At 36.9% G+C, this 27029-nt stretch overlaps 5 protein-coding genes across 10 annotated transcripts; 4 read left to right on the forward strand and 1 right to left on the reverse strand.

Moving 5' to 3' along the window:
- Positions 1 to 1015: 1015 nt before the first annotated feature.
- On the forward strand, positions 1016 to 3736 carry LOC111008202 (rust resistance kinase Lr10). 3 transcript variants are annotated; one of them, XM_022280834.2, is made up of 3 exons: positions 1016 to 1351; positions 1514 to 1581; positions 2135 to 3736. In XM_022280834.2, exon 3 carries the CDS (start codon positions 2285 to 2287, stop codon positions 3422 to 3424), a length of 1140 nt encoding a protein of 379 aa, XP_022136526.2. In that variant the 5' UTR covers positions 1016 to 1351; positions 1514 to 1581; positions 2135 to 2284; the 3' UTR covers positions 3425 to 3736. The 3 variants fall into 3 exon arrangements, with proteins under 3 accessions (XP_022136526.2, XP_022136517.2, XP_087975664.1); XM_022280825.2 differs by having other exon boundaries at positions 2142 to 3736; XM_088119538.1 differs by lacking the exon at positions 1016 to 1351 and adding an exon at positions 1881 to 2001 and having other exon boundaries at positions 1562 to 1581; positions 2142 to 3736.
- Positions 3737 to 4950: 1214 nt separating this feature from the next.
- Positions 4951 to 7673, forward strand: LOC111008185 (rust resistance kinase Lr10). 2 transcript variants are annotated; one of them, XM_022280811.2, is made up of 4 exons: positions 4951 to 5312; positions 5651 to 5973; positions 6083 to 6138; positions 6290 to 7673. In XM_022280811.2, exons 2-4 carry the CDS (start codon positions 5720 to 5722, stop codon positions 7549 to 7551), a joined length of 1572 nt encoding a protein of 523 aa, XP_022136503.1. In that variant the 5' UTR covers positions 4951 to 5312; positions 5651 to 5719; the 3' UTR covers positions 7552 to 7673. The 2 variants fall into 2 exon arrangements, with proteins under 2 accessions (XP_022136503.1, XP_022136485.1); XM_022280793.2 differs by having other exon boundaries at positions 4951 to 5973.
- A 1375-nt stretch (positions 7674 to 9048) lies between these two features.
- Positions 9049 to 15965, forward strand: LOC111010755 (flocculation protein). Of its 2 annotated transcripts, none has more exons than XM_022284292.2 (11): positions 9049 to 9392; positions 11351 to 11418; positions 11914 to 12020; positions 12506 to 12624; positions 12786 to 12928; positions 13537 to 13719; positions 14095 to 14365; positions 14487 to 14566; positions 14923 to 14956; positions 15165 to 15249; positions 15331 to 15965. In XM_022284292.2, the coding sequence occupies exons 1-11, from the start codon at positions 9137 to 9139 to the stop codon at positions 15668 to 15670; spliced, it is 1686 nt and encodes a 561-aa protein (XP_022139984.1). In that variant the 5' UTR covers positions 9049 to 9136; the 3' UTR covers positions 15671 to 15965. The 2 variants fall into 2 exon arrangements, with proteins under 2 accessions (XP_022139984.1, XP_022139992.1); XM_022284300.2 differs by having other exon boundaries at positions 9050 to 9392; positions 12509 to 12624.
- Positions 15966 to 18417: 2452 nt separating this feature from the next.
- LOC111005851 (plasma membrane ATPase 4) lies at positions 18418 to 24087 on the forward strand. Its single transcript, XM_022277542.2, has 16 exons — positions 18418 to 18558; positions 19239 to 19358; positions 19491 to 19727; positions 19840 to 20601; positions 20704 to 20826; positions 20927 to 21031; positions 21120 to 21264; positions 21341 to 21505; positions 21676 to 21914; positions 22001 to 22033; positions 22127 to 22208; positions 22297 to 22457; positions 22568 to 22741; positions 23196 to 23378; positions 23468 to 23649; positions 23746 to 24087. Exons 1-16 carry the CDS (start codon positions 18502 to 18504, stop codon positions 23840 to 23842), a joined length of 2865 nt encoding a protein of 954 aa, XP_022133234.1. The 5' UTR covers positions 18418 to 18501; the 3' UTR covers positions 23843 to 24087.
- A 627-nt stretch (positions 24088 to 24714) lies between these two features.
- LOC111019293 (peroxidase 16) lies at positions 24715 to 26207 on the reverse strand. 2 transcript variants are annotated; one of them, XM_088119697.1, is made up of 4 exons: positions 25968 to 26207; positions 25679 to 25876; positions 25413 to 25605; positions 24715 to 25323 (listed from the first exon to the last, which is right to left on the reverse strand). In XM_088119697.1, the coding sequence occupies exons 1-4, from the start codon at positions 26172 to 26174 to the stop codon at positions 24917 to 24919; spliced, it is 1005 nt and encodes a 334-aa protein (XP_087975823.1). In that variant the 5' UTR covers positions 26175 to 26207; the 3' UTR covers positions 24715 to 24916. The 2 variants fall into 2 exon arrangements, with proteins under 2 accessions (XP_087975823.1, XP_022151366.1); XM_022295674.2 differs by having other exon boundaries at positions 25413 to 25578; positions 25968 to 26205.
- Positions 26208 to 27029: the final 822 nt, after the last annotated feature.

The following is a 27029-nucleotide window of genomic DNA, read 5'->3' on the forward strand; positions in this document are numbered from 1 at the left end:
CAAATGAACTCGAAAATTAGAAGAGGTAAATTCCATACCGTAAAAGTTAAATACAAATGAAATGCATATTAGAATTAGAAAACTGTTTTTTTTTTCTATAAATTGACCAATCAAAAAGCAACATGGTATTTTAGCTCATGATTGTATTTGCCGATTTTGTAAAATATATTAGTTTAATCTTTCTTTACGACGACTTGATTTATCTCTCTTTTTCATTCATTTCATTCCTCTCTCCATTTATCTTTTTCTTCAGTGAAGTTTGTCATTGTTGCAGTCACTACTGCTAATGCCCTGAACGACCATGTTGTTTGTATTATTTAAGGAATATATGGTAAGATTGTAAGCGTAAATATTAAAGTACCAAATCCTAATATTAACTTTTTTTTAGTTAAAATCAAAGCAAGTATAGCTGAGCGCTAATTGATATAATCTTCAAGAGGTTGTGAGTTTGATCCTCCATTCCTACGTGGTTGTCCTCAAAATAAAATAAAAAATAAAACAATTCATACACGTTTTGATATTGGCAAAATTTAGTTAACCGTAGACAAGATTTTAAATGTCGATGTCAGTAGAAATATCAAGGTCTCAATTTCATAAAAATATCGATATCAATAGATATTTTTGTAAAAAATAGAGAAATTAGAAAAAAGTTGTAAAATAAACATTTTTTATTTCTAAATATGTAAAAAATAATTAATATTAATATTAATATTATGTATAAATTTTTTAGTACAATCTGAATATTATGTATACATTAGTAACATTTTGTTGATATTTTTCATATTTTGTTAATTTTTTTTTTAAATACGATGGACATATCGATTTACTGCCATGTCGATGTCGAATTCATAGATGTATGAAAATATAATGTCCACGTGTGTGACTGATGTTTAAATGACCAAACATATAATTTAACATAAATAGATATATATTTTTTTTTTTTGAGAAATAATTTAACATAAATATTTTGAAGGATGAAATATCATATAAGAGATGAAATTTCAACTCGATATTATTCTTTATGCCAGCCGGTTCTTGTGAACGCTTAGAAGCCATCGCCTTCTTCCCCTGTTCCTTCCCCCTCACGTCTCGCTCTCTCGCAACAATTGGAAAATGTCAAATTCGAGATTTATGAATCGAAGAAGTCAAGCTTGGAATGTTCAAGGTTACTTCCAATTCTTCCCCAATCGTTTAAGAAGAAAACTCCTCATGAACTCATCGATTCGTTCTTCAATCCATCATCTTCTCCATTTTCACTCTTCGCCTGTCAAATCCTCTCTCTCGAAGCCCTAGCAAGTTTCAAGCGCATTACAAGGCGTGGAGGAATGATCGGAATAGCTCTGTTGTGCCAGTAAGTATCTGCGCCTCTTTCTGCGATTCTATTACACCGGATTGCGGCTAATACATCTCGGTTATCGACTTCGGTTCTATATTATTAACATTTTTATTTTGGTAATTTGAGTTTTTCGGTTCTCGAATTCGGTTCTATGTTATTAATTTCTGTTTCTCTCAGATTCTCCCCTCCAGATGCGCCGGACTTCGGCGGCGGTGGAAATCCAGCCAATACCTTAGTTGCTCTCTGTAAGCATACAGTATCTTTTATCTTGTTGAAATTACATGGTGCTACTGCTCTGTCTTTGGAAGGCGAGAGGTTTTTTTTGTTCTGAAAATCAAAGAAATAGTACTGTCTCTATATACTTATGTATTTATTTTGTTAGCAAACAGAAAGAAACAATTTAATTTGAGATTCGTATTCTGGTTTAAAACAACATGCATAATCAGTGTGTATATTGGTGGGGGATTTTTTTTTGGTTGAAAGGCTTGTTCATACTGTACACTTTAGAATATGCTCGAGAACTAACCTAAAATGTCCAATACAGAATTAGGAACAAAATTTAGTACTCTACTATGATGAGCCAAAATTTGTTTTCTCACTCCACGAATTCGCTTAAAGCTTAGATTTCTTATCAACTGGAGTATCATGCTACTCAATTTCGATCGGTAAATACTTGATTTCGATCAACCTCAATTCGATTCCAAGTATGATCCATGCCAATTTTTCCAAACTGTCCGCCACTTTTAACATATGTTTAGCTTGCATCCAATATGATTCACCAGCTGAACCGATTATTAGTTTGCAGATGTGGTGGGCTCGGTGATCTCCTTGTTGGTTCTTGCGGGGATTGGCATATCTGCTTATAAGTTTGCCAAGGCAGCTACACCAGGCGTTGTAAGAGAGTTGAGAAACATAAATACTCCTCCTCCACCTGTCCCTTTTCCTAACATGGCTCCCGCAGTTCCTTGGGAAGTTGATGCACCAACAATGGAGAAATTTTTTCAGGAGATTGCCGAAGAAAAACCAGTCAGATTCACTGCCCAGCAACTCTATACCTTCACAAGCAACTACTCAACACGGCTTGGTTCTGGAGGTTTTGGCGAAGTTTACAAAGGAAAGTTCCCAAATGGGGTGAACATTGCAGTGAAGGTTTTGAAGAAAAGCTCAGACAAAAGGGCTGAAGAGCAATTCATGGCTGAGATAGGATCCATTTGCAGAACTTATCATATAAATTTGGTCAGGCTTTATGGATTTTGCTATGACCATTTCATGAGTGCACTTGTCTTTGAGTACATGGATAATGGATCACTGGATAAGTACTTGTTCGGCAAAAGGCAAGAAATTGAATGGGGAAAGTTGCACGATATAGCGATCGGGACTGCTAGAGGTCTCGCTTACCTGCACGAGGAATGCCATCAGAGAATCATTCACTATGACATAAAGCCTGCAAACATTCTTCTAGACAACAACTTCTTTCCCAAAGTTGGTGATTTTGGGCTTGCCAAGCTCTGCAACCGGGACATCACCCACATATCATTCAGTGGCTATAGAGGCACTCCTGGATACATGGCACCAGAGTTTCTGATGACCAACTATCCGATAACACACAAGTGCGACGTGTATAGCTTCGGCATGGTGTTGTTTGAGATCATTGGAAGAAAGAGCAATGCTGGCACGACCATTTCTGGGAATCCTGATTGGTTTCCACAGCATGTGTGGGATGCATATGAAAATGGTAAGTTAGCTGAGTTGATTGTTGCTTGTGGCATTGGTGAGGAAGATAGGGAGAAGGCAAGCAAAGCGTGCGAGGTCGCTCTCTGGTGCGTCCAGGACTCCCCCGATGGGCGACCGCCGATGAGTGCGGTGGTGAAGATGTTGGAGGGAGGAGTGGAGATAATGCCACCACCAAAGCCATTTCAGTATTTGAATTCGTTCCCAAGGAAGCTCGGTACGAGTACAACAAGTTCAGGAGAAACCAACAGTAGTACTGGTTCCGATTCTTCCGCAAGCAGAGAAAGCAATTCTCAATGGTACAAGAAGACTACTACAGTCATGAGAAAATATGAAATTCAAATGGCTACCTCTTGATTTGATTCCCAGATGACTTGTATGATATCCCCAAAGAAGAAAAGAGAGATCTTTCTAAAGGTATTGTTGTCGTTACATTGAAAAATATCCTTTGTGTTTGCACTTTATTATGTCTGTGTTTTTTCTTTTTTTCTTCTCTTGGTGACTGTAATGATGTTGTTTTCCAAAAGCACTTGTGTTTTGCTTAAAAAAAACACCACTTTTCGGGAGGAAAAATGTATATTCCGTCTAGAGATACTTGTAATCCCTAAAGTTTGAAAAATACTTATAAACCGTCACGATATCAATATTATTTGATTGTTAATTGACTAATTCTAAGAGAATTTGGCCGGTAGGATGATTTGGGGTTGAATTTCTGACTTTATTATTCTGCAAAATATATTAATTAAATAATTTAATTTGATGATAAGACTTCTCTCTCTTGTTTTCTTCTCAAATCATCTCTCATCCTTTCACCTTCATCTTCCTCCCTTCGATGAAACCCACCATCGTCGGACGCCATCTCAATCCTCGTCGACTATCAACGGCGCTGCCACTGCTAACTTCCAGCAACCTTCATCGACCACGAAGAGGGAATAACGGGAGAGGAACCTCTCCCTTGTTCTAGATATAAAACAACCTTTGTCGCTAAATGAGATGGAATGAGGTTAGTGTCAATCGAGGTCCCATTTAGAACTATTTTTCTATTTTTCGATTTTAGTCTTTCAAGTTTTAGAGACTAAAATTGTTCATTTGGAAATACCAAATAGCTACTAATCTCGAACTTCAAGGTATTTTACTCTAATTTTTTTAAAATTGCATTTGTAGCTTATTAGAATAAAATGTCATATCTGAGGAGATTGTTTTAAACATTTAATTAAAATAAATTTAACTATTCTATTTTCTCCTGAAACAAAGAGGTGGACTCAAGGTTTGACTGGTTGGATTTGATCGGTTTGGGGATGTTTTTTGAACCTGGTGCGCTTACCCGACTAAACCAAATGAATCACTCAACCCAACCCTTATTACTTCGGTTCGGTTCGGATTGAGTGCTCAGGTTACAGTGTGTGAACAAGAGAGAAATCAGAGAAAATATCTGAATCTCACACCACCAACAGTGAAGTAGATCTAAAATAGAGATATCGCAAATGATGCAAATCTTGGATAAAGACGACGATGATGAGGTAGATCTGAGGAGGAGACCTTGCAATCTGAAATGCAATGCAGACGCCGGCAGCGATTTATCTAAAGTTAAAATGTGGATGGGAGAAAGAGTTGAAGTAGAGTAGTTGTCACGCATTCAAAGAAGTCTCACTGATAAATCCATTTTTGAAGACGGAGAGAGAGAAAGAGGGAGGGAGGGGACGGGGGAGAAACCAGAAAGAGAGAGGGAAGGGGAAAAGAAAAGGGAGGGATGAGGGTTGAGAAAGGGAGAAGAGACGATTGTTGGAAGAGAGAGAGATTGTTGAGGAGGCGGTGCACAGACCTAAAAAAAAGATATATATATATATATATATATTAACAAAAATCGGTTCGGTTTGGGTTGAACAATAATTTTCTTTTTCCAATCCGAGAACCGACCCGAACCGGTCGGGTTGATAATATTTCAATCCAACTGGGTTGGGTTCGTCAGATTGTCGGGTTTTTTGAACACACTTAAAGGTAACTATCCAAAGTTTGATCTTTAATTAACTCAAACAAAAAGAGGTTTAAGATCATATTCGCTACTAATTTTAATGAATTAATAACCTTTTGTGAAATTTGTTGATTTCATTGGTTCGAGAGATACACTCTTGAACAGGACAGATTCGCCAAGGAACTGGAACACATACCATCTCTGGATTTGTAATATCTCAGCAAGAAAATAGTGTGTGCTACATTGGCTTTCTCCTCGTGCCCCTACCCTCAGGTCTTACCTCATGTCATGTAATCGAATCTTGTCAAGACTTACAAATTTAGAACAATTATAATGCCTAATTCATTTGACACATGTGAATTTTTTAAAGGTCAAGATGAAAATTAAAACATTATTCAATTATAAGGTGCAAATTGAAGGATACCTGATATTTTTCTATGTTTATATGTATTTGTGCCTCCTGACATAAAATCCTAAATTTGTCGAGAAAAAAATGGTTAATTGTTGAACAAAGTTCAATATTAAGTAGAAGTTTGATCTTTCCATAAACTCATGCAAAAAGATAATAACGTGAAATGAGAGCGCTTAAGGTCATGGTTTCTAATATTCAGCGGCAGCGAAACTTCCCAATCTCACTTGCTCCGAAAGCTACAATCCATGGAGATCGAAGCGATGGAAAAATGATTCAAATGTTGCAGTTGTGGCGGCAACTTCTAGGATATTCAACGGAAAAAGGTCCATATTCGAATTTTCTACGCCTGCCAAATTCTTCTTCCTCTTCCATCAAATCACTTCCAGACACGCGTCTCCCATGGAGAATTGAGATCGAAGCCGTGTTCTCTTTTTATTTCTTCTCCACACAATGCTCTCTGTCTCTCTCCATGGCTTCAGTGGCGGCGGCGTGGTTGATCGGAATAATAATCGTCTTGTGCCAGTAAGTCATCTCGATCTCTGATCACTTCCATTTTCTCGATCTAAATTTGTTGAACCTAAATTAAGAATGTTTCAGCCAATCGTTGAATTTGTTTTTGAATTTCTCTCAGAGTCTCCACTCCATCGGCGCAGGGCGGCAATCCAACGTCCGTCATAATCGCTCTCTGTAAGTACGCCTGTGATCTCGTTGTCTTGCCGCCATTTATGAAGTCCTGAAACTGACATACAGTGGAGATTGAGTACAAGTTTTATTGAATTCTTAGGGTTTCAGCCTTGAAATTCTCCTTACAATTTCGAAAATAATTATTGCCTTGCAGCTGTGGTTTGCTCGGTGGTTGGCTTCCTCATTCTCGTGGCGATTGGAATATTCTCTTACAAATTTGCGAAGAACGTTGTGCCGGACGTCGTTAAAGAGTGGAGAAACACGTCCACTCCTCCACCGGATCCGGCACCGGCGCCGGCGGAAAATCGGGATGTGATGGAGATATTCCTCCTAGAAATCGCCGACGAAAGTCCGGTCAGATTTACCGCTCAGCAACTCCGCGCCTTCACAAGCAACTATTCTACGCGGCTCGGTTCCGGCGGCTTCGGCGATGTTTACAAAGGCCAGTTCCCGAACGGCGTAGAGATCGCAGTGAAGATTCTGAAGAGAAACTCCGAAAAAAAAGCCGAAGAGCAATTCATGGCGGAAATGAGAACAATCGGTAGAACTCGCCATAGAAATCTGGTCAGGCTTTACGGATTCTGTTACGACGAATTCGTGAGCGCGCTGGTTTTGGAGTACATGGAGAACGGATCGCTCGACAGATTCTTGTACGGCAAAAGAAATTACGAAATCGTGTGGGAGAAATTGCAGGAAATTGCGATTGGAACCGCTAGAGGAATCGCTTACCTGCACGAAGAATGCGAGAGAAGAATCATCCACTACGATATTAAACCGGCGAACATTCTATTGGACGCGAATTTCTCGCCAAGAGTCGGCGATTTCGGACTTGCGAATCTCTGCAACAGAGACAACACGCACGTTTCCCTCACAGAGTATCGAGGCACTCCCGGCTACTCGGCGCCGGAGCTCTTAATGTTCAATTTTCCGGTGACTTTCAAGTGCGATGTTTACAGCTTCGGGATGGTGCTGTTTGAGATCGTCGGAAGGAGGAAGAACGCCACCGTCGGTCCGTCGGGGAGCATCGATTGGTTTCCGATTCAGGTGTGGGAGCGGTTTGAGAAGGGGGAATTAGCGGAGACGGGCAGCGATTGTGATGTTGAAGAGGATGGAGAGAGGAAAAAGGCGGTGGAGAGAATGTGTACGGTGGCTCTGTGGTGCGTGCAGGATTCGCCGGAGGATCGGCCGCCGATGAGTACGGTGGCGAAGATGTTGGAAGGAAGCGTTGAGATTATGCCGCCGCCTAAGCCGTTTCAGTATATGTTTCCGATTTCATCGGAATCCAGCGCCGTCGCCATCGCCATGGAATCCGACCAAACCAACTCTGGTTCGACTTCAAGCTATTCGATGAGTAAAGGAAGTCTTCACACTTGGTACAAGGATTCCGCCCCAATTTTGAGAACTTCAAAAACATAATCACTTATTATTGTTATTATTTTTAATTCAAATACGTTTGTTTTCTTCTTAATCAATATCGGCTAGGTTTCAAACTTACCATGGTTAAGTTTTTTACCAATGATTACCTCATTTAAGAGATATTTAACGTTTTTTATTTTATTTTTAAGAATGGTTTATTATTTTAGTTTTATTTGTTTATAGCATAACTCAAGTGAGTGTAGGTGGAAGCTCGATGATGGTAAGCTCAGACTCCTTTCCTTAAACTTGTACTATGTTGTTTTAAGATTATAAAGTTAATCTTTAAATTTTGATATGGTTGCGTTCAACTTACAATTTTTATTCTACTAAGTTTTAGTGTTCACTTTGTACTCATACTTTCAAAATATTTCTTTAAATATTTTTCCTTTCTAACGATGAGACAATCTCACAAACCGTCTCAGCCAAACATTCTAATAAGGAAGGAAAAACTCTCTCCTTCCGAACGTTCATCTTCTTTCCTTGATGAAGCTCTTTGAGCTAGTGCATGTGCCACTTGGTTGGCTTGTCGTTGAACGTGAATGAAACTCGCGATAATTTTAAAGCTCAGCAAGCTGTTTAGCCTCTGTGAGTTCATTCTCCCCTCCGTTTAGCATTAGAATTGCTCAAACATGATCTGTTTCCACCATTATATAGGTAGTGGGTTCTGTTGAATGTCATACAAGCCCTCTAAAATGTCCTTCATTTTTATGAATTTGATGTTGTCTTCTATTTGAAGATATGATGGAAATATAGTTTTCAAATTGAGACCAAAATATGTCAAAACTTGTGAGCTCGATCTCTCGCCTCACATATTGTACTAAAAAAATTGAAACCAAAATAATCACTTTTAAAAATTACAAAGATCAGAATAAATATGTTTAAGAATAGGGACTAAAATTGAAAATACAGATATCAAAATAATAATTAAACATGGTTAAACGCGTTACAAGTAATAATTTTTGTATAGTTGGTAAATCATCAATGCGATAAAATAAGGTATAAAATATCGATGCAAATTCCTTAAAAAAAAAAGAAAAATCGATGCAAAAGGTATTTAATTTACCTTATTAAATTATCAAACTCATACCTTTTTCTTTATCCACCTGATTTATTAAGTGCCACGTGGCGAATCGTAATTTGTTATTTAAACGGGAGAGATTAACTAGAATTAATCTCAAAAGTCCAGGGTGTAATTACAATTTTGTAAAATTCAAAGACAAAACACAGCCATAAAAGTTATAGATATTAAATTTATAATACAAACCCTTTTTGGAAATCACTGTAAAAACGTTGAACAACGCACAGCATCAAAATGGAAACACGATTGAACGTTTGCAAAGATATCAAACCCGAAATCGAATTTACTACATAGCCCCTCAAAAAATCCAGCTGCAAGATACAAAATAAAAATCGCGGGAAGGGTACTATTGTCTTTTCCACATTACAAGGAGTTAATTTTCAATTTATTTTTCCCGGAGAGGGCTACTTTTCTTTTTTCCGTAACTGGAAAAACAAACTCCTCTCACAGTCTCGCCTGAGCGAGGGTCTTCTTCTCTTTGACTGCGAACTCTGTAAGGTAACTTCGATGGCGGCTGTTCCTTCGTACCGCGACATCACCGGGTCACGATCCGGCGGGAAAATTGTTCGAGCTAGGCGAGCTCGGAGTAGGAAGAATCCTTACGAACGTCCTGGACTTTCGAATTTGGGCGCTGGAGGAAACCCTAGTTGGATATCCAGGTTCATTTTCTCGCCTACTCTAACCATTGCTTCCGGCGCCGGAAAGTTGCTCTCTTCTGTCTTCGTTTCCGACTCCGACTCCTCCTCTTCGGACGGTGATTCAGGTTGGTTTGACTGAACTGAATTTTTGTGTATGTTAATTATATGGATTGGAGTGGTTGTTTGGTGTGCTGCGAAATGTAAGCTTGTTTTGAGGAAATGAGAAGTGGAAAGAGTACTGAACTTAGGCAATAGATTTAGAAAGATGGAATGTAGTTTGAACTTCGAACCTTGAAGTTGAATGGGAGAGGGAGGAAGTACTTGAAAGAAGTGAACTACATTTCGTGAACTTAATGGTGTTTGCTGTTAAGTATACTCAGTAAGTCTGGTTAAGGATGCTAGAAGATGAAATTGGGAGGTAATGATGTGGCGTTGGTTAATTGAATTCTAGTTTTTAGTTGTATGATGTGTTTTCCTGATGGGAAAATTTGATCCTTATTTAGGATGCTTAATTAGCCGATATATTTCATTTTCCTAGTTGGTTTAGTTTTCTCGCGTGCTTGCTCTGTCATGAATTTGCGTACTAAAACTATTAGTAAGAGTGCAATTCTAAGTTTCCAACCATATGGTTTCAGATTTGAACCGTGCTACTACTTCAACTGAGCCCCTGACTTGTATTTCAAGGTCATGTCATGATGTCAACTGAAACATGATCTATTTTAGAACAGGAGACTGCATTTTTGTTATAATTATTTTAATGAAAGTTTGATGTAGTAGTTTGTTAGGTGTTTAAATGTTAGGGCTTTCTTTGTATTTTAGCTTAAGTATTTTGTTTTTTAGAATTAGTTGGGTTATTAGGTAGTTACTGGGGTTAACTTTAGTTGGCCATTATTGTAATTAAAGCCTGTTGACCCATAAGCTAAGCCTATATATAAAGGCTAGGCTTCCCCTTTTTGTACACTTTTTGATCATTAATAAAATAACGCTTTTCCTGCTCCACCAAAGTTTACAATCAAGAACCTATACTCCCTTTGGGGAGCTTATAAGAATACACCCCAAGAAGAATCAGTTATGACAAAAGTAGAAATCTCCTGAAGAGTAATGAAACTCTCTAGTGCCCAGCAATCATAAGAGGTGAGAAAATAAACTTGGACATCCATTTAGGGTTTTCTCTGGGGCCCAAAGTGGAATGTCCAAGACGTTATTATGGAGTCTTCCTCTACTAGCTTGCTTGGCTTGAACCATTTTCCCATTAGATTGTGCCTCATGGCTTTACGATGTGCAGAAGCAAACACCACTAAGTTCTTACAGTAAAAATGCTTAGGCGTGAGGGGATTCTTAGTCATGAAAGGAAATGTAGCCTCTCTTGGGAAAATAATTGAAAATTAATGTCTTCTAATGTCAAAAAGACAATACCACCCTTCGTTAAATTTTGATGCTTATTTGATGTGCTGCCAAATTCAAGTTTGTTTTGAGAAGATTAGAAGTAGAAACGGTATTGAACCCCTTTTTTTATAATTTATTTTAATAAGAGCCCTGAAAATTGTATTAAGCAACGAAAAAGAGACAACCTAAGGGCGGGGAGGAGATAACCCTCCCAAAAGAGCTAGAAATGAAAGTCTTCCAATCTTGAAGAATCATAGGGAGAGGATAATTACAAAAGAATTTGCTATAAGTATAGCACCACCACGAGGTTGTAAACTGTAAACCACTCCTAAAAAATAGCTAGGTCAGTAGTAAAAGAGTACTAAACTTAGGCATTATATAAAGGAAAACACAAGTTATAGTTCTTGGATGGGGAACTTGATGGTGTTATGTTTAATCATTAATGTTTGAAGCAAGTATGGCTGAGGATAGTGGAATTGATAAATGGTGTGAATTCATGAGATTTGAAGAAAGTTAGATTGATATCTATCCATTTATTCTTTTAACATTAGATTTTAAGCAAAATTAAGTTGAATTTGATTTCAGTTTCAATACATAGGAGTTGTATGGTTTCATTATTCATTTGAGCTGCAAGTTCTCTGCATTTAGTTTTACTTATATGGCTCTTTTAAAGATCTGTTGTATCTGATTTTAACAGAGGATGATGTTGAAGTTGATGATCACGATGAAAATCATTTCTTCCAGGGAGCTGAAGGGGTGAAGAAGGTAAATAATTTAGATGTAAAATTATGCACTCGTTTAGGTTTTTGTCTCATAAAATTGAAATTAGGTTGCTTGTCTCACTATCGGGCAATTTGTTATGTTGGTAATGTAAAGAATATGTCAATAGTCTAGCAGACATTCTATCGAGTTTAATATGTGATTGTGTTGTAACATCATGTTTTTATACCATCATCCTTATTTTAATTCTTCTCATGGTGAAAGAAAGAGGTCTCATGATTAAGTGATGCAGCGTAATACTATATGGTTTGAAGCTCATATTAATCTTCAGCCAGTGCTACGAGGGGAGGGTATACAAATTAATGAAATACATGAACAGAAGATCTATTCTCGAGTCAACGTGATAGCTATGTGAATAGAATATACGGGACAAAATTTCTTATAAAAAAAAATGTGACAAAATCAAAGTGATACTATGAATTATGGTATTTGATTTTTAGATTTCAATATCATGTCTGATTGACATTGTTTTTTTGGAAGAATGGGACATCGGAGACGGTTGATTTATTTAGGAAGGACTTTCCACCACAGAAGAAAGATAGCAAACATTTAATTGAACAGCTACTGATGCAGGAGACCTTCTCTAGGTACGGCAATAATATTTTGAGGAGTTATGTCGAAACTTGTTCTTTGTTTCATGTTGTGATTATATCAAATTTTCACTATAATCAAGCCATTGTGCTGATGTATCATGTACCTGATTCAGACATTCTCATGTAATTCTCTATCAATTAACAGGAAAAAGGAATCTTCATTTTGTTTCCTGTGATTAACAATGCTTATCTTGGTTTTACTAGATTGCTATCGCTTTTATCTTGATGATGAAGGCTATGGTTTTCGGTTTCTTTAGAGTCTTAAACTTCCTGCACATGCTGAAATCAGTTGTTGTTCCCGTTCAAACCAAATTTTCTATATGTTCAATGGTTGATGTTCTCATGGTTAAATAGTTTAGTTCTTGAGTGACAAATGACACTAAATAGAGCTAGGTATTTTCTTTTGAACTACCACTAAAAAGATAACCTTCAGTTATTTGTTACTAGTGACTTCTGATTTGTTCTCACTTACATTCAAGCAGGGCAGAGCGTGACAAGTTATTTCAGATAATTGAATCAAGGGTTGTAGAATTTCAAACCATTGATGCTGAGGCTGCAGGAAGGCTGACTGAAATATCAAACAGAGCAGTTGATAGTGGTACTGTTAATTAATGGTTGACCTTCCAATTTCCTATAAACCACAATTTTAATTTCATGCAACTAATGACTCATGTTTATATTTAGAAAAACAAAAATGTTTATCTCTGAACGAGAATTTAAACTTCATTACCAGACTAAGCTGTGTACAAATTGGTACAGATAATGACAGGCCTGCAGTCTGCAGCACAGCAATTCTTGAGGCAAAAAAATGGTTGAATGAAAAACGATTGGGATTGGGATCTAGTTCGACATCGGACATGGATCATGGGCCATGCACCTTGAATTCCACGATGTTGACAGTGGTTTGTGATTCTTTATTTTGCTGTTCTTAAATGGCACATGAATAATCACGTAGTGGGTGCAATTTTCATTTACATTACAGTTCAAGATTCTTATAAGTTCCCTTGTCATGGACTCCTTTTTCCGAGCAAACGATTTATTTGCATGCATGAACATGTGCTAATTGCCATACATAAGTTTGATTATTACTTGTTAGTTGTTACTCAAGCTTCTTTTAACTGGTTTCTTACATACAATATTATTCTCTTCGACTTTATTCTTCCTTTTCCCTTTCAACACTTTCCCCCCATAATTTCCCCCAAAGTGAAATATTACATTGTATAGGGAAGGGTTTGTATATAGACATCTGATTTGCTTTTGGCTGATTGAACTAAACTTCCAGCTTATTTCTTCAATCAAACTTAAGCCAAACTTACACTTATTTACAAAGGTTTCATCTCATACATTCACTGCTAGTGCTAACTACTTCTCCTCTTTCAAGTATTCATCACTCGCTAATGTTGAACAACAATGATGATAGTAGATTGATGTGGTGGTAATACTAAATCTAGCGTTGGTATGTATCCTTTTATATTGGTTTCTTGGAATATTGAAGTATATGCTGCTGCAGGCTAACGACGAAGAAATGGGTTCACCTGTGGATGTAGCCAAATCATACATGCGGGCACGTCCTCCATGGGCCTCTCCTTCCTCGAATAATTTTGAGTTTAAATCTCCTTCACCATTAGGGTTACAGCTTTTCAAAGAAGAAACATCATATTCAATTACTGGAAATCCACTGTCTTCATCTAAGGTACCGTTTTACCCATCGAACGACACTCACAACCCTTCACAAAAACATTTTCCCCTATGTTACAATTTTTTTTTAGTTTTTGCTTCTGTTGCCTTTTCATAGCGACTGAAAAGGAAATTTTGCTGTTAATTGGATGGTCGCTGTTTCAAGTCACGAGGCCATATGAAAGTTCAATCGATGTATATTTTCAAGTTTCTTAAAATGGTAGTAGTATACCTAGAGGACCAACAAATTTGCCCGTAGGTAGAATGTTGTGGTTTTCCCCTTCCATATCCTTATCGTTTGTCTAAAAATTAAAATACATGCTTTTAAGAACATGAGCATGTATATTTCTGTAACACAACCCATCACCTGTTTGTTGATATTGAAATGCAGATGAAAAGGGAATCTCCTGCCAGTGGATCTTGGAACATCCAGGAGGAGATACGACGCGTGCGGTCAAGAGCAACTGAGGAAATGCTAAGAACTCTCCCATCAGCCAAACTCGATTGGTCTTCACTTACTTCAGACTACAAAAGTAACTTGAGTTCTGTACATTCTGACAACCCGAAAATTCATAGTGAAGATAAAATGCAGCATGCTGCGAAGTTAATAGATAAACCATTGTATTGGTCTGCAGACAATACTGCCACTCATAACTTATCAGGTAAGCATCACTGACACTGTGAATCCTACAATTTCATTTTTTTAGAAGATAATAAAAGTTCTCTTAATTTTTTCTGTAACTTGGAATTCCCTAAACATTGGACCTCATTTGCACTCCTCAGAGTCGAAGATCACACAAGACGTGTCTGAAAATGGAGCCTGCCTGCTCGATACAACCACCATTATTGTGCAACAGGATAAGGTAACAGACGCCCAAAAGGGCATTGTTAGGCCTCCAGTTGTGAACCTATATGCTAGGAGGGGCAAAATGGGAAATTATGTACTTGACAGTTATAGTTAGTTTTAGGTTCCAGAATCTAGTGAGCAGCCCTCTCGAATTGGCTGGGTGGCTTGTATTCTGTTATTGCCATATCTAAATAAGATTAGATACTTTTGGGCTTTTGCTAATTATTTCTTGCTTGTCGTATGCACATGTTCGGCCGTGTCAAGAATTATTAACTCCATGTTTGCTATATGAAAATTTTGCTAACCCTCTTATAAGTACATTGTTTATTGATCTTTGTAGATATTTGATTCGGTTCAATTATTCCCTTGCAGGATTTGCAAACCAATCCTACAACTGAGAGGAAAGGTACGTAGTCGGTATAACGTTCCTCATTTTTCTGATGTTGTCGGATTAACCAGTAGTTCCATAGGATTTATTGGAGCACGAACAAGTAGATCTAGGCAGAAAAAAACTATAACTATAAGAATGAAAATATTAAGAGAAGCAAAAACTTTGGTATGCTGCACCTGCACTAGCAATTAATTGGTAAATTGTATTTGCCTTCTCTATGCAGTATCTAATTCAAGTTTAGACGAGAGAGACTGCTCTACAGTACATGAAGTTGCAGGACTGGCCAACGGTTTTTCTCCGGTACCCAGGTATCCCAATGTCTCATCTCTCCCGACGCTTGAATTGAGTTAATTCGGTATAATGGTTGATTTTCTCTTCTTGCATGGCAGTTCTTCTGGGGAACTTGTCGTAGACAACAAAATAGTTGAGGAAAATAATTCATCAGGTCATGACCATGAGGCGAAAGGGCCGCCTGTGGAGGAGCGATGCGAGCTATTAAGTGAAGCATCCATGGAGGTTCCAAATGTGGTTGAATATACCGATAAAGTTCCATCAGAAGGAAACGATATTGGCAAGATCTTGCCAGAAGAAAATGGTGCAACTGCTAGCAAGGAAAAAACTGATGGTGGTAAAGTTAATAACGTAGAGAAGCCAAGCTTACAGAGCAGTGCATCAGTGGGCAAGAGCGGGGCAACGGCTTATCTGCGACGAGGTAAACGAAGAAACTGAAGCGCAACGGCTTATCTTCGACGAGGTAAACGAAGAAACTAAAGCGGATAAAGGAGAACGAATATGAGGAGGTGAGAACGTAGTTTGTTTTGATGAATATTTTTGAAGCATAGCTGAAGGAAGGCTGTATTGTTTGTATCATCAGTAGTTTGATTAGTTGTACGGAGGATGTACAGAGCTTAGATATCATAGAATCAGCTTTTGAATAAGCAACACCAAAGCTTTGTGTATTTAAATTGTGAAAAATTTGTGGGCTAAAATTCAAAATTTCTCCCCCTCTATCTGGGCTTCTCTATCCCCATGACTAGTGGTGAACAAATAAATTTGATCGGTCGATCGGTTTAGACCCCATATTGGGTTGGGGTTGGTTTTTAACATTACAAAAAAAAAACCGTTGGTCGGTCGGTTGGAGTAGCTGGAAAGTTTCATTTCGACCAGATCGGTTGATTATAAAAATAAAAATAAAAATAAAAAAATCTCCTCTTTCGTATCACGTGGCCCTCTCCGACCTCCTACTATCTCTCATATCGTGTCTCTCGTCCTCTTATGTTTCCCAAAAAATTGACGACTAACTAACTGTTTGAGGGACAGTTGATCGGGTAGTACAAAACTTAAAAATTTCTTCATTTTCAATCAATCGAAATCGAATGGTTGGTTTGTGGTCTCGGATTGATCGATGTTCACCCCTACCCGTGACTATTTCATTTTCATCTTTCCTTTCCTTTTGTCATCTTGTGCTTACTTGACTTGGGAACGAGAGAGAGATTGTGCGTAAAATTTAGAAGTTCACTGTACCTAATTTAATTCTTTTTTAATACAACAACACATCATGTGTGTGAGTAATGATTTGACTTATAACTTTTTAGTCAAATAGGTATTTTTGTTAAGAATGAATAAATCATCATTCAATAACGTCGATATTGGGTAAATTTAATTATGGATATCTCAACCGCAATCGTACAAACATCCTTGCATACGGCTTCACAATGAAATTATTTTTTACCTTTCATCGAAGGAATAGAAAATAGAGGATCTATTAGACAAGAGCAATAATTGATCCAATAACCACCCTTCCTTTTTTTAATTTTAAAATACTATGATGGTTATGTTTCTTTATTATTTCGTTTGTTATTCAACAATCTAAAAGTTTTTTTTGCTTAGTCTTTCATAACGGAAATATTGTTAAGATACTTGCGATCGAAAAAGCAAAAAAATTTGTGATGCTGAAAGAGGCCTCCAATAAATCAGCTAGTCTTAACTAATTCAGCTAAACTATTTTTCATGCATACATTTTAAAAAAAGTGAGTTTGGCATACTTTTTAATTTAATCCTTTTTCATACATATATTATTTCTTTTTTTTTTAATACAAATAGCTTTGATTAAAATAATTGTGTGTGTTTGGTTGACTTTTTTTTAAGAATGATTTTAATTACTAGTTTGTTTGGTTGCACCGCGATTCTACAAATATTAAATAATCATAAAATGATTCTAAAGTGATTTTTAGTCCATCACTTTTTGAATAATCAACTTCAAAGTGATAATGTAAAAAAAATAAAATTGATTGTAAATGAAGTTGATTAATTTAGAAGTTATTTTAGTTGTTACAAAACATTATAAATTAAAGAAAAACACTCTCCAAAATTAGGCAGGAAGTTAATCCAAACACACTCTTAATCATTTTTTTAAAACTGTTTGTAGGAAAAATATTATTATTCAAAAGTCATCTCAACGTACTATTAATTTTAAAGTCATCTCAACGTACTATTAATTTTTCATATTAAAATTAGTTGATAATAAATTTATGACAAATTGGCGATAACTTAGAGGAAGAAAGATGTTATGAGGCGAAAACTTAAGATAAACTTAAGTTTCATTATTGATTATCTTTTTTATCCTTTGACGTTATACCCATCTACTAATTAGTAATCTACAATGTAAAATTTATCAGCAATTTTAACATTCATCCATTACAAAAGACTAAATTAAAAATGGTTGAATTATAAATGATTAAATTTAAACTTTTTAAACTATGGTGACTAAATTGAAAAAAAAGAAAAAAACTTTCCAACGTTAGCCATTAAACACATATATTTAGCCTTCTATTCTTGCAATTCTTTACAGACAAAATTATAAAATTTAACATATACTATTTTATGTACATTTTATTTATGCAGAAAATAAATGTAATTTCATTTCATTAAAATATATATCTTTTCAATAGATTATATTGCCAACTCATTTAATATTTCTTCGTGCCATACTTAACTTTAAATATAATTTTGATTTTTAAAAGACTCTTTCAAGTATTTGTTAATTTTAATAATATATACTTTTTACATTATTGTTGACAATATTTTATAAGATGGGAAAAATTTAAAGTGTTTTTTTTTAAGAGTTAAAACTAATACAAATTAGTTAATAAAATACATTTATGGCAGAATTTTAAGAGATATTGAAAGATTTCATTTGTAAATAAGAGGAAAAAAAAAGGTAAATAAATTAAGATAATTTAAAAGATTTTCATGAAAATTTAAAAATACTCATTAATTAGCATTTACATTATTGTATCATAATTAGCATTTACATTACTGTAATTAAGAAAAACAATTTACTTTAAATTTAAAAATTATATTACAAATTTGAAGTAGCATATTAGGTTGGGTTTTTGCTCCGTCTACGATAAATGGTTTCATAGTATAGTTAAGGAATAATAGGATAAATGATTCTCATTCTGTTTTCCTTTCAGGATTACTTCTCAGATTCCTATATATAGCGTTCCAGATTCACACAACGCTTTTGCACTTCTCCGATCACTCACTCACGATTTGAAATGGCGAACAACAACGCTATCACTCTCCAAGAGATTCGAAACGAGTCCGTCGATCTGGTACCTCCACTTTCTTCTCGCCTTTTTCTTCCTGTTTTCTGTTTGTTTCCCGAGAAAATTTCGCATCACGAAGGTTTTTGATGTATCATATGCCGGAGACGTTGATGATCTTACTGTTGTATGTGTTTTGCATGGCGTTTTAGGTTCAGCGAATAGCTTTTTCTGTTTTTTTTTCTTTATTGTTTGTTGTTTATTCTTTCGAGAACTGGTTATTTGTCTGGTTTATTGGATTGTTTGACTTCATTGAATATCCGATGATGAGAGTTGAGATTTTGGAATTTTGTTATTGCATTGGCGGCTGCTTGAGTTTTTTATATTTATTTGATCGAAAAATAAACAATGCGAGGATTTGTGGTTGTCAAATGTGACGAGGAATTGAAATCTGTGACGTACTTAATGGTTTAGTGTTTGCTAAAGTAATTCCAGCGGCTGAGTAGAATAGAATATTATAGGGTTTTCTTTATTATTCTTCTTCCTTTCCTTCTGTTAATATTTGATGTTTTAAGGAGTTGCAAAACGGCGGCGTTTCGTGTGAATATCTTCCTTGTCCTTGATTTCATTAGTTTTGGACGTTGTATGCAAATGCATATATAAGTGATTAAACTTGAACAACTTCTAATGCAAGTTCGCGATGTATATGCCTTCATGAACTATAAACCGATCCATATTTTTGTTTACAGGAACGTATTCCAATCAACGAAGTGTTCGATAAGTTAAAATGCTCAAGAGAAGGTCTCACTTCAGAGGAAGGAGCCAGTCGGCTTCAAGTTTTTGGACCCAACAAACTCGAAGAGAAAAAGGTCTCATCTCTGTGAAATTACTAGTTTATTATTATTAATAATTACTTTGGAACAAGTGAAATTACTAGTAAAGAATTACGTTATTGTTCCAAATCAATTTATTGTGGTTTATTTTTACTTCTCGGAAAGCAGGAGAGCAAAGTTCTCAAATTTCTAGGATTTATGTGGAATCCCCTATCTTGGGTCATGGAAGCAGCGGCTATAATGGCTATTGTCTTAGCAAACGGCGGTGGAAGGCCTCCAGACTGGCAGGATTTCGTGGGCGTCATTGCCCTACTTTTCATCAACTCAACCATCAGCTTTATTGAAGAAAACAACGCAGGCAATGCAGCTGCCGCCCTTATGGCCGGTCTTGCTCCCAAAACTAAGGTTTGAAACATACTAAACACCATCGTTGTTTGATAATCATTTGCATCCAACGGCAGAAAGTTCTTTTAGCTAAATTCACTCTTATTTCTGTCCTTGTGTGGTGTATAACTAGGTTCTCAGAGATGGTCGTTGGAGTGAGCAAGATGCTGCTATTCTGGTTCCTGGAGATATAATAAGTATCAAACTAGGAGACATCATACCTGCGGATGCTCGTCTTCTTGAGGGCGACCCTTTGAAAATTGATCAATCTGCTTTAACCGGTGAATCCCTCCCTGTTACGAAGAACCCTTCAGATGAAGTTTTTTCAGGATCCACGTGTAAACAGGGTGAAATTGAAGCAGTAGTGATTGCCACTGGTGTGCATACCTTCTTTGGCAAGGCTGCCCATTTGGTGGACAGCACCAATCAAGTTGGGCATTTCCAAAAAGTTCTTACTGCCATTGGGAATTTCTGTATTTGCTCCATTGCTATTGGAATTTTTATTGAGATCATAGTCATGTACCCAATACAACATCGTGCCTATAGGGACGGCATTGACAATTTGCTGGTGCTTTTGATCGGAGGAATTCCTATTGCCATGCCTACTGTTTTGTCTGTCACCATGGCCATTGGCTCACACCGTCTTTCGAAGCAAGGCGCAATTACCAAGCGCATGACTGCCATCGAGGAGATGGCAGGCATGGATGTCCTCTGCAGTGACAAGACTGGAACATTAACCTTGAATAAGCTCACTGTTGACAAAACCTTGATTGAAGTCTTTGTGGAGGATGTCGACGCAGAACATGTTCTCCTTCTTGCAGGAAGGGCTTCTAGAACAGAAAACCAGGATGCCATTGATGCTGCTATTGTTGGAATGTTAGCAGATCCAAAAGAGGTAGTTTTAGTTGATGATTTCTGTTTTTTCCATCTCTATCTCAAATTGAGTTAAAGATTTATAATCAGAATTTACATGATTGTGCATGACACAATTATGCAGGCACGAGCTGGTATTAGAGAGGTTCATTTTTTCCCATTCAACCCTGTAGATAAGAGAACTGCTCTGACTTATATTGATTCTAATGATAACTGGCACCGAGTTAGCAAAGGTGCTCCAGAGCAGGTAAAGTTGTCTATCTTTGTATTCTTGATTGGTACAAATTTTTTTTTTTTTTCAAAAAATAATGATATGTATTTTTATCATTTATCCTTGTTTGAAACAGATTTTAAACCTTTGCAATTCCAGTGAAGTCGTCAGGAAACGAGTTCATGGAGTAATTGATAAGTTTGCTGAATGCGGACTCCGATCCCTGGGTGTTGCTAGACAGGTTTTCAAATGTTAACCTTCACTCATATTATGAATTATCAATATCAAAACTTGTTCTTTAAGCTTATTATTTAGCTTCTGATCCACAGAAAGTACCTGAGAGAACCAAAGAAAGTCCAGGAGAACCGTGGCAACTTGTTGGTTTGTTAGCTCTGTTTGATCCTCCAAGGCATGATAGTGCAGAAACCATCAGAAGGGCTTTGAACCTTGGAGTAAATGTCAAGATGATTACTGGTATGTGCAAAGTAAATATCACTGTATTTATAATTTCTATGATATACAAAGCATTTGAATGAGTCTGTAAATATAGGGGACCAACTGGCCATTGCCAAGGAAACTGGGCGGAGACTTGGTATGGGAACAAATATGTACCCTTCTTCTTCATTACTTAGTCAAGGTAGAGATAGATCAGCAGATACCCTTCCTGTGGATGAGTTGATTGAAAAGGCTGATGGATTTGCTGGTGTATTTCCAGGTGGGTTCTGCAACTTCCTTTTTCTTAAATAGTATAGCTTGCATTGCTAGATAATAAGAAATGATCCTGCTCTAATGATTGAAGAAATATCTATATGTTTGTGATGGCAAAGTTCTCCTATATATCCAGTGTCACACATTGCTTTCCTTAACGTTTTTTGCATATGGCAGAACACAAATATGAAATTGTAAAAAGGTTACAGGAGAGGAAACACATTTGTGGAATGACTGGAGATGGTGTAAATGATGCCCCTGCACTAAAGAAAGCTGATATTGGAATTGCTGTTGCTGATGCAACTGATGCAGCTAGGGGCGCTTCCGACATCGTCCTCACTGAACCGGGATTAAGTGTCATTATCAGTGCTGTACTGACTAGCAGGGCTATTTTTCAGAGGATGAAGAACTATACCGTTAGTTTATCATTTACATTATCCAATCATATTAGATTTACTTGATTATGTACATTCAACTTATCCCATTCATTGTTTTTGTGTAGATTTATGCAGTTTCCATCACCATTCGTATAGTGGTAAATACAATGAAAATAGAAAAAAATATTTAGTGTTATTATTAATCTATATCAACTGGAAACTTATAACTCCTTTTTTTTTTCCCTTTGCAGTTTGGTTTTATGTTGATTGCTTTGATTTGGAAGTTTGATTTCGCTCCATTCATGGTTTTAATTATAGCAATTCTAAACGATGGTATGGTTACCAAAAATGTTGATATCATGCACTTGTATTTTCTATGATTTTTATGCACCAGCAATTTAAGTTTTCTACCATTTTCTAGGAACAATCATGACCATTTCTAAGGATCGAGTTAAGCCTTCTCCTCTGCCGGACAGCTGGAAGTTGAAGGAAATTTTCGCTACTGGCATTGTGTTAGGAGGATACTTGGCACTGATGACAGTGATATTCTTCTGGATCGTGAGAGATACCGACTTTTTCTCGGTATGAATATACAACATCTAGATCATCCATTGGAAGTCTACCGCAGTTCTTGCAACATACATCTGTTATTCTGATCTAAGTCATGTCTGTATTCCAATTTCCTTATGCAGAACAAGTTTCATGTACAATCCCTGAGGAACAACGACGAGGCAATGATGGCAGCATTGTACCTACAAGTTAGTATCGTGAGTCAGGCCCTTATCTTCGTCACAAGGTCTCGAAGTTGGTCCTTTGTCGAACGTCCTGGACTGCTCTTAGTGAGTGCTTTCATAATTGCCCAGCTGGTAACTACTCATTTTCTGTTCAAACTATCAAACAAGTTATAACCTTATCCTCAGCATTTACTTCACACAGATGGTTAACATGAGAAGCACAAACACTTCAGTTTGAGTCACGTGTTCGTGTTGGATATGGTACTCTGACACTTATCGGACATGTATCAGATTCTTGTTAGCTCAATAGATGTATAATATGTCACACACTAGTTTACAAAAGGAATATGATCTGATACAAAGCATGTGTCAGCGCAATAAAGCGACATAAATAGTACAAAAATTTGTATATTTTAATAAACATGTCATTGTCGTTGTCACGTTCAGTGTCCTATATTTTTAGAAAATGACATGTCACCATATCCATATCGACGATTTCAATAATTCAATTGTTTGTGGTATACTTTCTGAGATGATAACTCCTCAAATCTACTTTGATAAGCAAGAAATTGTTTGTATATTACAGGTAGCAACATTAATAGCAGTGTATGCAAATTGGGAATTTGCAAGGATAAAAGGAGCCGGCTGGGGATGGGCTGGTGTGATCTGGCTCTATAGTTTGGTAACATATATCCCTCTTGATCTTCTCAAATTTGCCATTCGCTATGTTCACAGTGGAAGGGCCTGGAATAATCTTTTGCAAAATAAGGTACTTTTTTACTTTCTTTTTCCATTGTAATAATCATGAAACACATTCTCATTTCCCATTCATTTCTCTCTCTCTCTCTCTCATCATAGACTGCTTTCACAACAAAGAAAGATTATGGCAAAGAAGAGAGAGAAGCTCAGTGGGCTACCACCCAAAGGACCATCCATGGTCTTCAACCACCCCAACCCAACAACCTTACTTCTGATAGGGGTAACTACGGTGAGCTTTCGGAGATCGCCGAGCAAGCCCGACGTCGGGCTGAAATTGCAAGGTACTACCAAATTTTATTCCTCTTCCCAAAAGTGCTTTTAAGTGAAGTACTTGTGCATAGTATAGTGAACTTTTTGTAATCTTTGTACTTTTTCAGGCTCCGCGAGTTGCATACTCTTAAGGGTCGGGTCGAGTCGGTGGTGAAGTTGAAGGGATTGGACATCGACACGATTCACCAACATTATACCGTCTAACGAGCAGCTCGGAGTTTTCTCACATTTTTTGAAGAGAAGCTCATCAACATTTTTCCCTCCTTAGATTTAATGTTTCTTCCTTAGCGAATAATTGTAGCCATTGTTTTATCTTCTGCCAATGTAGAGGAATTTTTTTCCCTTTTAATTAATTGCTGTTTTTTTCTCTCTCTCTTTGTATATATCATTAACTGAGTACTACACATTCTTTTAACAAATAATAATTCTGTCAGCAACTTTCAACTGAATAGCTGGTTTTCTTTTTTGGCTGTCTCTTTATTCAGTGGCTGAGCACTAATAATTTAGGCCACTGCCTCCTGTTTTGTCCATTTGCTGTTCCTGCCAATTCTCTCTTCATTTTTTTATATTACTTCTCCATGTGATTTGCCGCTAGTTTTAAGTCCGAATCTTCTACCTACCACTACTAAAAATTTGACGTCTATTCATTTTAGTGAAAAAAAAATAAGATCTTACGATCTTTTCTTTTCCCTCCACGTTCTACTAATGAAATCTAAGTCGAGATTAGAATAATTTAAAAGTAAGGGAGAATGGGGAGAATAAAACTCTTTTGTTTGCCCACTTTGATGAATTCAGTTATTATTATATATGTGTTTGAAAAATTGGATCTTCTTTCCATCTACTCTTCATTCTCTTTTTTGACACTTTTACCCATTCTCATGAGTTGTAAGGCATAATTAAGACATTCCTCTTTGATTGGGCTGCTTCTGTGCCAATTATGCTTCTCTGTTGGAAGTGATACCTCTTCTTTTAAATATAAAAAATTAATAAGAAAAATAATTGTTAAAAGAATTCCTGGAATCTAAATAATAGTCCTCTTCGTCGGTTGGGGTGACGAAACAGGAAAAGAGAGAAAGTAAGAAAGAGAAGACAGACATATCTCGATCTGAATAAATGATGTTTTTCAACTACACTTGTTCTTTCCTGCAACAACAAAAGGTATCAAACCATATTTGACACGGCGAAAATGGAACAAACTATCTGAATACATATCGAGCTTTCTTTGAAATGAATTTTTCTTACCATTTATTAGTGGATGGTTAAAGAAAGAAGGATGATTTAGTTGATTGAAGAACAGTCATTTCTGATCTCTCCTTGGTTTCTAGTTTTTACCCCTACTCTCCCAAGCTTTGTCATGGCAATCACAAACGCCTCCTCAAAAGCTGAGTTGTTGGAAGCAAATTGGTTCACAGTTTTTCTTGACCTTGGATCACTGAACAACACTTGGTCTGAGGTGAACAGCCCTTTCCCCATCTGCAGGTTCTTGAAGTACACGTTGTCGAATGTGAACGACGATGTCGAGTCCATATCCACCGCGATTCTCTCATCTACGTTTCTCGGGCATTCCTTCTTCAGTTCGTTCACGTATCCAGAATTGAACGTCGGATCGATCCTGTTTTTGCTGTGGAAGTTGTATAGTCTGTTGGTGAAGTGTTTGCAGTGTGAGAATCCAATTGTATGTGCTCCTGTCAAACAACACAACACAACACAATTGGTCAACTTTTTTTCCTTTTCCATTTCTTGTTTCTTGCTTCTCGCTTCCTATTTCTTGTACCTGAGAGAGCAATCATGTCTGTTTGAGTAAGACCGTGTTTCTTAAACATGGCATTTAGTTGATCCAATTTAAAATCGGGTTGGGGAAGATGGTGTCGAACGCTCTTCCGTGTCGAGATCCGCCCGTCTCGCCTCCCCAACTCCACCGCGTAATTCGGCCCTCCCGTCTGCGAAAGACCAACAATTCCTTCCCTCTAATCTCAACTCAAAAGTGGAAAAAAAGACAAAGACAGACAAAAACAAAAACAATCCACACTTTTTACTCACCAAAACTACAACATCTCTAGTAGCCAAAGCCAAGATATCAGCACATGACACCTTGTTCTTACACCCCGGCACGCCATCAACAGCAGCCTTAGCTTTGATCACGGTGTCGAACCCATCCCCGGCGAGCGATAGATTATCGGCATTATCCTTCTCGGAAGTGTGGTTATTAGAATGCAGCAACACAGAAGCATCACACCCCTGTTTAAACAGAGCAAAAACAGTAAAAAACTGCCAAAAATTCATCAAAACAACACAAAAGAAAAAGAAAATTGGGAATAAGAAGCATTACTCTAACAAAACAATCATGGAAGAAGAGCCTTAAAGTGGCAGGGGCAGTCACAAAAGTCTGCTCAAATTTCTGCTTCACAGCCCCTCTAACTATGGACTCAACATTGGGACATGAGTTTTGGTAAAAGTTGAAGTGAAGCTTAGCAAAAGAAGAACTTGAGAGAAGAAGAAGAAGAAGAAGAAGAAAAGGGGAATTTTGGGAGTTCATTTTTTTGGTGAGATCACTGTTTGGAAAATGTAATGATTGTTGGAGGTTATATAATTTGGGGGAGGAGCCAAACGGAGGTCCCCCCATCAGCTTCTTCTCTTCCCATCTGTCCATCGAGGACTTTTCTTTTCTTTTTTTTTTCTTCCTTGTGAAAAAGTCTTTTACCCCCTCGTTTTTTGAGCTGTCACCATGGGCAGGTGATGGCGTAGTGGGCTTGTGGCCGGATGGGGATATCCTTCCCTAATTTGACTCCACGGGACTCGTAGTTGGGGCTTCCCTCTTTATTTGAGGATGAGTCTCGTAACATCGAGTTACAGTGTTGGGTGGTTGTTGACACCCTCGATTGTATGGATCAAACTAACGAAACCGCACGACATCGATTCGGGTTATAAAAAAAAAATGTTTTTGAGCTGTCAATAAATAATTTTTTCCGTATTTTCAAATATACATTTGGTAGCAGATTTGGAAAATGAATCTCAATTTTAAAATATTATTCTAGTTGTCATTTGAATGCATTGAAAACTTAGATGTGCTTTTAGAATTTTTACGTTTTGATCATACAATCTGAAAATTGGATTGATGTCTTAAATTTTTCTATGAATCCTTGAATTTTGCAAATTATTTATATGTTTTTGAGGTTTTACTTTTGTGTCTGTCAAGTCGGTGTGTTTTATTTTTCTCTCGAGTTTTTATCTCTATGTTTATTTAGTCTCGACTTTTTTAAATGTACAATTTTGGTCTAACATAATAAATCAATGATGTATGAATATAATGTAACTTGACTTTTCTCAATTGCTCTATTTAACCTAACATGATAAGTCCTACATGATCCTCATACTTTTCAAAATGTACTAT

The sequence above is a fragment of the Momordica charantia genome (genome assembly GCF_013281855.1).
Source record: "Momordica charantia cultivar OHB3-1 chromosome 11 unlocalized genomic scaffold, Mcharantia_2.0 BLBB01000011.1, whole genome shotgun sequence".
Classification (NCBI taxonomy): Eukaryota; Viridiplantae; Streptophyta; class Magnoliopsida; order Cucurbitales; family Cucurbitaceae; genus Momordica; species Momordica charantia.